At 37.9% G+C, this 9,685-nt stretch overlaps 1 protein-coding gene across 3 annotated transcripts; it reads right to left on the bottom strand.

The window, feature by feature from the left end:
• Positions 1–6,592: 6,592 nt before the first annotated feature.
• Positions 6,593–9,324, bottom strand: LOC122134715 (NLR family CARD domain-containing protein 3-like). 3 transcript variants are annotated; one of them, XM_042711347.1, is made up of 6 exons: positions 9,183–9,324; positions 8,811–8,892; positions 8,496–8,609; positions 8,111–8,224; positions 7,732–7,839; positions 6,593–7,630 (listed from the first exon to the last, which is right to left on the bottom strand). In XM_042711347.1, exons 2-6 carry the CDS (start codon positions 8,858–8,860, stop codon positions 6,907–6,909), a joined length of 1,110 nt encoding a protein of 369 aa, XP_042567281.1. In that variant the 5' UTR covers positions 8,861–8,892; positions 9,183–9,324; the 3' UTR covers positions 6,593–6,906. The 3 variants fall into 3 exon arrangements, with proteins under 3 accessions (XP_042567281.1, XP_042567280.1, XP_042567282.1); XM_042711346.1 differs by having other exon boundaries at positions 9,133–9,321; XM_042711348.1 differs by lacking the exon at positions 8,111–8,224 and having other exon boundaries at positions 9,133–9,320.
• Positions 9,325–9,685: the final 361 nt, after the last annotated feature.

The following is a 9,685-nucleotide window of genomic DNA, read 5'->3' as shown; positions in this document are numbered from 1 at the left end:
TTTGTGTATCATCGTCTCGTTGAGGAGTAATATGCCGTTAAGTGCAGTGTCAGATGCCTACAAGTGCAGTAAGTTTTACTTTGTTCGACTTTCAATTCTAGTGAAACTGACTGAGGATTAAAGGGATAGTTAACCCCAAACAGAAAATTTATGTCCTACATTTTCTAACCCCATGTCGTTGCAAACCGGGTACCGAGTTGCTTTCTTATGTTGATATAAAGAAGATATGTTGAAGATTGCTCGGTTAGTTAAACCAAGTGGGGGTTCCCATTGACTTCCATAGTATTTCTCTTTTGTCACTCTGAAAGTCAATGGGAACCATCCAACTGTTTGTCTTCAAAACTCTCTTTTTTATGTTCACATAAGAAACGCAAACTCATTACCGGTTTGGAAGAAACATGAGGATGAGTAAAATGAGGACCGCATTGTCAGTTTTGTGGTTGTGACTATCCCGTTCAGATGCTCACTGGCCTATCGTGATATCCATTGGCTCACCCTTTATGGTTTATATTACGAAGATATTGCCAGTCTTTATTCGCACCTTCAATGTTGCGCCACCTGCGCCGTGCTGTAGTCGGACCACTGCCTCCGGTTGTTAAAACTCGGGACCCCGCCGTGTAAGCGTGGCGCGCCCGATCGTAACCCCCCCCCTTGGTCATGTCATTCTTCTGTTTTATTGTCGCCTTTTGCTTTTACGGTTCCTGGCCAAACCTCACTGGTGATCCCCAGCTGGTGCGACAGCTGAAGTTGACGAATATAGCCCCCTTTTGGGACAACCTGGTCGTTGATGCAGTCGCCATTCTTAGGCTTTGGCGTCCCGGCCGTAACCGGCTCGCGAACACCCTCTCTTCACAGCCAACGCGCGCTGGCTCTCAGTTCCAGTCATGTTTTCTATCCTGGCCATGGAGCATCCCTAACTTCTTGCCTTTCAAAGCTTAACCAAACTCGTATTCATCCCATTGCCCGCCATGCTCCAGGGGCAGACCGGTCGGCAGCTTGTTCCCGTCTGTACATTCTAGCTAGCCTGTTCAGTTGACCTGTTTGGGGGCCCACGAAGTCTTACTAGTCTTTTTTGACATTCATATTTTTGAACTCTATAATAACAAATGATCTTATTGGATGAATTTTTCTTTTATTCAGAATTTCCCAATTATTATCATTTCTATTCGTGCGGTGACTTATGAAACACACTACGTGAAACTGATACCGGCCTTACAATAGCGTGGGGGGCCGAGGGCCGCTGGCTGCAAATCTCGGAGGTGCTCCTTCAATAAAACAGAGCGTAATCATACTCCAAACTTTTGGCTGTAAAAGTGGATTCTAGTGACGGCTGGGCCCCCTCTCTCGGACATGGTCGTTCATACAGCTAAATGCAATCAAGATTTTGCTCGCAACTTATACAAAAACCCCTCCCTCGGACCCGTTCGCCCCGATACCCCCCCAATCAGGCCAGGAGCCGGCCTGCTGTGTTTTGCCCGGCGATCGTTGTCTTCGGCAAGGAGGACCAGTTGTTATTTTTAAAATCAACATGAATCAGGGACGAGTCGGTTATTTGAGTATCTTAAATGCATTTTTAAGAGTTTTGCCATCTTTGTTTGGGGGGAAACTGTATTATATGATCCTTATGAAATCAAATCTTTCCATTTCTGTTAGGAGGGAATTTCTTCATTTATGTGGAGTACTGTAAACACCATCATGGTCTAAACCTTCAGCCAGAGAGGGATTGAAGCACTCCCCAGCCAGCCTGGACATGACATTATTATGCTTTATATATTTATTATCATCAGGTCCAGAGTCCAAACACACTTAAAATTATTGAATATATCTATGAATTTGAAATGGTATTGTTATAATTAAAGGGATATCTAACGAAAAACTGTTAATAATGCACACTGGTACCCGATTCACATGTCTATATGTATACCAGTCAATGTGTATTATTACATTTTATGTTACAAGCTGATGTTTAAACAATTTTACTTCTAACTATACAACTTACTGAGAATAAAGACACATGACTATCAGAGAGATGATCGTCCCCACCAGTTTCTCCAGTTTACATCGAGGATCTTCCAGTACAGCCAGACAGCAGTGTGACGCCAGGATCTTTAGTTTATTCAGAGAGACAGATTCAGTTCTCTCAGGTGTGAGGGGTTGGATCTCAGAGCTCAAGACATGTAGCAGCCCAACCTTTCATCTGTGTACGCCACCACTCTCTTCAACCTGTAGAGACACAATGACACACTCTTCACTCTCAGATCAGAATCAGATCAACAATCCTAAACAGACGAGTAGATGGCGTGTTACATGTCCATTGGAGTGTATCCACAGTAGTGAAAAATGAAAGACCAAAAAAAAAATCAAAAAAGCTTTCAACATCGGGTGCTTCCAAAAATCTCTTTATTATATTGGAAGTTTAATAAATAACAGAGGCTCAAAGGAAAGATGCTCTTCATTAGTCATTTGTTAACGCACTGTATGATAAAATGACATAGGCGTGGGAAGTGGGGGTGCTGAGGGTGCTGCAGCACCCCCTGATTTTTTCCTGTGGGCAACTGTTTAACTGTTGGAAAAAAAAATAGAAAAAGAAAAAAAAATTGGCGTCTATTTTACACTAAAAAAAAAAGTGCAAGTAGCTGGTTTTGTTGACGGATTGTGATTTTGCTAGGTAATATTACAAAAGACAGCAACCAATCATCAAATTATAGTTGTGTAGAGGGTTTTATAAAGCGTGTGTCATTCTATTCCTTTTGACGCACTCGAGTTGGGTTCGAATCTGCCCTTTGGCGAACTTTTTTTTCCTTTTTCAAATTTCTTAATCACATCAGAAAAAGCATTTTATTTTTAATAAAATTGAAGAAAAATCATCAAAAAGTTTGAAAAAAATAAAGTATTGGGTAGGGATAGGGTAGGTGCATGGGAGGGCTTTTTTACCAATAAGGTGGCATGCATTTAATAATTTGAATAAAATTTACACTCAATTTACACTCAAAACTCATAGGTTTAGTAATGTACTACAATGCTGAGGTGCACATAATTGCACACTATTTGCAATAAGTAATTAGCTAAATTCCTGCTATCTTTCAGTATGCAACATAATGTAGTTATTTTTTAAATATATTTAACTGTATTTATTGTAAGTAATTAATAAAGAAAAATCAAACTTACTAACAGGCTTTCCCAATATCTTATTTGCGTAAGAAGTTGGCGCGTGACGAATCTGCATTTTGGCGGAGTAATAGCCTATGTTTGCTTGTTGCATGCTGTTGCATGACATGAATGGATATTTAGGTTTTTTTTTACAACATACAACAACTGCAGAGGAATCTGTACTTAACCAAAATAAAAGACAGCATGAAGCTAGATGCCCGACTCCCGACCCCGACAGCGTCATAAAAGGTGATCCGTTTACGCCTAGACAGCTCCCTTAGCAGCTCAGTGTTTTACATTTATGTCAGGTAAAAGGACCATTTACATCCAGATGTAATTTAATTCACACAGAACACAACCTAGAAATATATTTCAGAATATAAACTGCTTAATCGGCCATTTTCAGTGAGATTTAACGTTACTAAATGTGTTTGTGTTCCTGTGCGTTTAACTTGAATAATGTCCAAATGATATCTGTGTTTAAAGCAGTGGGTAATTCACTCGTTGATTTGCTTAAAGTCTACTTTGCGATTCTGTTGGCGAAACATGTTTATGGTACATTCTAGTTCAACGTGTTTATTGCTAGTGCAGCAGAAATAGACAGCGCAGCCTTTACAAGTAATTCGCGTGCAATGTACCATGGCAACCTCACGCGCTTGCTGCTGCTCTAATCATAGGAAAACTGCTATTTCATTTAGTGTATTTTCACCTTAGTGTTGTAAATAGCAACCCCCCCGCCGCGCGTACAGCACCCCAACCTAAAACATCTTCCCGCGCGCCCCCGTAAACTGATAGTGTGTTACAGGAGGAAACAAAATCACCTTTAATAATAGTAGTAGTAGTAATAATAATAGAATTATAATAATAATAGTGATAAAAACATGCTGATTTTGATTCAGAGAACAAGTACAAAAATAAGTAAAAAGAGCAGCCAGGAAAGGAGATTAATCCTAAAACCCTATTAATTTAATTACCAGAATTAGCTATTTTTAAAGCCCTCATTATCTCTTTGCTTTGTTTGTTTTTTATCAGTTTTTGTCATTAAATTTAAATTGTATGATGTTACTAGATTGTCACATGCCTTATTCATGCTTCATCTTCAGTTATTAGAGTAATTTTTGTGTGCTAGGATATAGTCAATAACGTGTTCACTATGAGAGAGATGATCTTACCACAGTTTCATCCAGTTTACATTGATGATCCTCCAGTACAGCAGACAGCAGCATGACTCCAGGATCTTTTAGTTTATTCAGAGACAGATTCAGCTTCTCTCAGGTGTGAGGGGGTTTGATCTCAGAGCTGAAGACAGAGCAGCACAACCTTCATCTGTGTGACGCCACAATCTCTCAACCTTGTAGAGAACAATGTACCACACTCTTCACTCTCTCAGATCAGATCAGATCAACAGGTACAAATCACAATCCTAAACAGACTAGTAGATATGTCTACATTTCCATTGGGAGTTTTATCACAGTAATGAAAATGATACAAAAAAAATAAAAAATATCCAAAAAGCTTTCAACATCTGTGCTTCAAAAAATCTCTATTTATATGGAAGTTTAATAATAACAGAAGCCAACAGAGGAAAGAATGGCATCTTCATTAGTCATGTTTGTTAATCACTGTTGATAAAACTGACAAGTGTGGGTACAGGAGGAAACAAAATCACCTTTAATAATAGTAGTAGTAGTAATAATAATAATAATAATGATAAAAACATGCTGCTATTGATTTCAGAACAAGGTACAAAAATTAAGTAAAAAGAGCAGCCAGGAAAGGAGTATTAATCAAAGAAAAATCCTATAAATTTAATTACCAGAATTTAGCTATTTTTAAAAGCCCTCATTTTCTGTTTGGGTTTTATCAGTTTTGTCATAAAAAATGTACTTGTATGATGTTATATGTGTCACATGCCTTATTCATGCTTCATCTTCAGTTATCAGAATATTTTTTTGTGCTGAGATTATAGTCAATAACGTGGTGACTATCAGCGAGAATGATTCTTACCACAGAATTTCTCCAGTTTACATGCGCTAGGATCCTCCAGTACAACAGAGAGAAGCTTCACTCCTGAATCTCTGATTGCTTTATTAAATCAGATTCAGATCATTTCAGCTGTGAGGGGTTTGATCTCAGAACTTGCAAGTCAGCGCAGCACAATCTTCTAATCTGTGACACCACAATCACCCAAACTGTAGAGAGATGAAAACACACTTATTAAACAAAAACTTAAATAACAAAGGTGCTTTGAAAAAGACAAGTGGGACATGATATGGACCCTGGAGGATATAGAAACTTTTAGTGTGCAAACAGAGAAAACATTCATTTTATTAATAATAAAAAAGGTAATAATCACAATTTCCTTTAAAGAGCTTTACCGTGGATCAAATCCACATAATTTTAGAACTAACTCAGTTATAATATTAAACTTGAGTGGTTACAAACTAATCCACATTATCAGATATTGACTGGCAGGTGCTTTAGAGTCCAGCGTGTATCTTAAAAAACTGCTAAAATACTAGAAATGAATTAATTTCAGAAATTCAAAATAATAATAATCAGGGAAGATTTATAATGTTTGTCATTAAAGTATGTGTTTCAAGTATGCATCCATATTGCTCCATTTAACTGATAATATTATTATGAGATTTAGATGTTCTTTTCTTTAAACAGTGAAGTGATTGTTTCTCAGAGATACTTACTGAACTTTTTAATCACAGGCAGCAGATACTGAAGACATTCAGTTTTTCATCTTTATTGTTTTCTCCAACAAATTTATTAATATCAAACACGTCCAGCTTTTCCTCTGATGTCAACACACAAAACCTACAGCTGACCACTGAGATGAAGAGAGTTTGGCTTCCTTATTGTTCCAGATTTCAGATACTGTTGTATTTCCTCCACTAGTGAATGATCACCCAGTTCATTCAGACAGTGAACAATGATGATGGATTCTCTTTAGAGTCAATGGTCCTGATCTTCTTCTTGATGTACTCAACTGTTTTCTCATTGCTGTCAGATCTGCTTCTTGTCTGTTTCATTATTTGTTGTAGAAGAATCTGATGAGACTTTACTGACAAACCCAGAAGGAACCGCAGGAAAAGATCCAGATGTCCATTTTTACTCTGTAGAGCCTCATTCACAGCTCTCTGATCCAGCTCAGATAATGAAACAAGTGGAAATGAGTCTTTTACTTTAGACTGTTCGGTGATTGGCTCAAACACATTTCTGTTGTGGTTTGTCCAGGAGAGGTGCACATATAGAGCTGCTAGATGTTCCTGAATGCTCAGATGAACAAAGCAGAAGACTTTCCCCTGATACAAGCCCAATTCCTCTCTGAAGATCTGAGTGCACACATCCTGAGTACACTGATGCTTCTGTCACATCAACTGCCACACTCCTCTCAGCGTCTTCCTCATAGAAGATCAGGTTTCCTTTTCACAAGCTGCTGAAAAGCCACTTTCCCCAGTTTGAGGATCATGGTCTCATCTGTCACCTTATTCTCATAGTCCTTCTCATGTTTGATGTTGGTCTGAAGGATCAGGAAGTGTGTGTACATTTGAGTGAGAGTCTTGGGAATCTCTCCACTCTCTGCTGGACTCAACATCTTCTCAAGAACAGTGGCTGAGATCCAGCAGAACACTGGGATGTGGCACATGATTGTAGAGGCTCCTTGATGACTTCAGGTGTGAGATGATCCTGTCGGCCAGACTCTGATTACTGATTCTCTTCCTGAAGTATTCCTCCTTCTGTGGCTCATTGAAGCCTTCGTACCTCTGTCACTCGATGGACACACTCAGAGGGGACGAGATCAGCTGCTGCTGGTCTGGAGGTGATCCAGATGAGAGCAGAGGGAAGCAGATTCCCCACAATGAGGTTCATCAGAAGCACATCCACTGAGGCTGATTCAGATATATTACACAGTTTCACTTTGCTCTTAAAGTTCAGAGACAGACGACACTCATCCAGACCATCAAAGATGAACAACACTTTATATTCATCATTGGATATCTCAATTTCTTTAGTTTCAGGGAAGAAGACATGAAGAAGATCTGAAAGACTGAGTGTTTTGTCCTTCATCAAGTTGATTTCTCTGAAAGGAAGTGGAAATATGAGCTGGACGTCCTGATTCTCTTTCCCTTCAGCCCAGTCCAGGATGAACTTCTGCACAGAGACTGTTTTTCCAATGCCAGCGACTCCCTTTGTCAGCACAGTTCTGATGGCTTTGTCTTGTCCAGGTAAAGGTATAAAGATGTCGCTGCATTTGATGGCTGTGTCCTCTGTTGCTGCTCTCCTGGATTGTGTCTCAATCTGTCTCACCTCATGCTCATTACTGATCTCTCCACTCTCACTCTCTGTGATGTAGAGATCTGTGTAGATCTCAGTCAGGAGTGTTGGGTTTCTCTGCGTCGGTGTTCCCTCATACAGACGCTCAAACTTCTTCAGTAGATTTGATCTAAATGTGTTCAGTACTTCATGGCTGGAAAATTAGAATACTGCATTATTAAATAAGCTAATGATAACAATGTCTTTTCTGTATTCTGTATCATAATCAAATAATCTTTTACAGAAATATTAGACCTGGGATCAGTCTTTGTATCTTGACTCTTATAATCTAATGGCTGATCCATAGATGTGTCACTCCTCATAGACACACAGCTGGACTCTGATCTCTTCTGATGAACTGAACTATAACAGAGAGATTAAAGTGAATAATCTGAATTACCATATTTAACAAAGTACATACATTATTCAAACAATCAAGAGCACTTCATGATCTTTTCATTTATTCCAAAAATGTTTTATTGAACTGAGTTCTTTCACAAACATGTGTGACCAACATTACATTACAAGGTGAAGAAATGTCTATAAACACTATACAAAAATAATTTTTCAAACTTGCTATGAACACTATTCTGATACTATAAAATGCCATAATATTTTTATAAAAATATCATACCTGAGATCAGTCTTTGTATCTTCACTCTTATAATCTAATGGAGGATCCATAGACCAGTCACTCCTCAGAGACACACAGCTGGACTCTGCTTCTGATCTCTTCTGATCAACTAAACTATAACAGAGAGATTAAAGTGAATAATCTGAATTACCATATTTAACAAAGTACATACATTATTCAAACAATCAAGAGCACTTCATGATCTTTTCATTTATTCCAAAAATGTTTTATTGAACTGAGTTCTTTCACAAACATGTGTGACCAACATTACATTACAAGGTGAAGAAATGTCTATAAACACTATACAAAAATAATTTTTCAAACTTGCTATGAACACTATTCTGATACTATAAAATGCCATAATATTTTTATAGAAATATCATACCTGAGATCAGTCTTTGTATCTTCACTCTTATAATCTAATGGAGGATCCATAGACCAGTCACTCCTCAGAGACACACAGCTGGACTCTGCTTCTGATCTCTTCTGATCAACTGAACTATAACAAACACATTTAATCCCTTTATGATGATAATCATAAATTAGGTATTTTCATCAAAGAGAACTTCATGATGAGGCTTTATGGTCTTTTTGTTTAAATAACATTTTATTTTAAAAATATAGAGACATAAAAACACAATGGAGACTCCCATTTTCTATCATTAAAATAGTGATTTAATTCAGTGTTTATTCAAAGTACCTGCATCCTGGAGAAAAATCTTCATCTCTGGATGTTTGTGTGTCATCCATGATGAACCAGAATCTGATGTCCAGCACTGACTCTGAATAAAATGACGAACAAACACAATAATTCAGCTGAACGGATCCTGAGAGAAACAGGTTCATGAGACGCGGAGTTCACTCAGATACACAATAGTGTTAGTCGTGTTAACAACTGATAAAATAAACCACAGACAGCACCAAACACCAATGAAACCATGTTCATTTGCTTAAATTAAAATATCAAACACATATCACAGAACTACCTCGTCCTTTAGAGAAAACATGAAAGTGGAAGTCACCTTTAAAGCAGAGACCTGCACCTTCATCAACATTTAATTAACCTACATACCGATTCACAAACTCCACCGGCTTCTACGCGTAAATTCTTGGCTTATCTTTTATAAAGCTTCCTATGAAACACTTTTAGAATCCGTATAAAATTCCGTGTAAAATCGATCCTGGCTGTTTAAAATGGCGAAACTTTAAATGTACTTTTACTTTCATTTTTTATTTGTGTCGCAGCAATGACGCAAGGGAGCGTCTTTAAACTCCACACAGAGTGAAAAAACGTTAACGATGTCAAATTATACAAAATCATTTAAAAACACATCTGCATTTCTACGTTCTAAAGGTTTTATTAGGCTCACAGCGAGATTCTAGTTTTTTTACAGGTAGGCTGCTAGAGATTTTTTCATTACCTCTCGAGTTTCACCCTATAAAAAAAAAAAAAAAAGGTTGGGAATTAAAAAAAAAAAAAAAAAGTATTAATTTCACTGCATCCATCCATGCATCCTTACCTTATTCATTTTGTTCTGGGTTCAATAAACTCACCCAGACATCTTATTTAGCCCT

This window comes from Cyprinus carpio, chromosome A21 (genome assembly GCF_018340385.1).
Source record: "Cyprinus carpio isolate SPL01 chromosome A21, ASM1834038v1, whole genome shotgun sequence".
In the NCBI taxonomy this organism is placed as follows: Eukaryota; Metazoa; Chordata; class Actinopteri; order Cypriniformes; family Cyprinidae; genus Cyprinus; species Cyprinus carpio.
The sequence above is the reverse complement of the archived record's forward strand: the minus strand, read 5'-3'. Positions and strand labels throughout refer to the sequence as shown.

What these genes read in the sequence shown, in the direction of transcription:
- LOC122134715 (XM_042711347.1), bottom strand. Translation starts at nt 8,860, where the DNA reads ATGGATGACACACAAACATCCAGAGATGAAGATTTTTCTCCAGGATGC. An exon ending in GATACAAAGACTGATCTCAG is followed by an intron (nt 8,225 to 8,495) that starts GTATGATATTTC and finishes TCTCTGTTATAG; the next exon opens with TTTAGTTGATCAGAAGAGAT. An exon ending in GATACAAAGACTGATCTCAG is followed by an intron (nt 7,840 to 8,110) that starts GTATGATATTTT and finishes TCTCTGTTATAG; the next exon opens with TTCAGTTCATCAGAAGAGAT.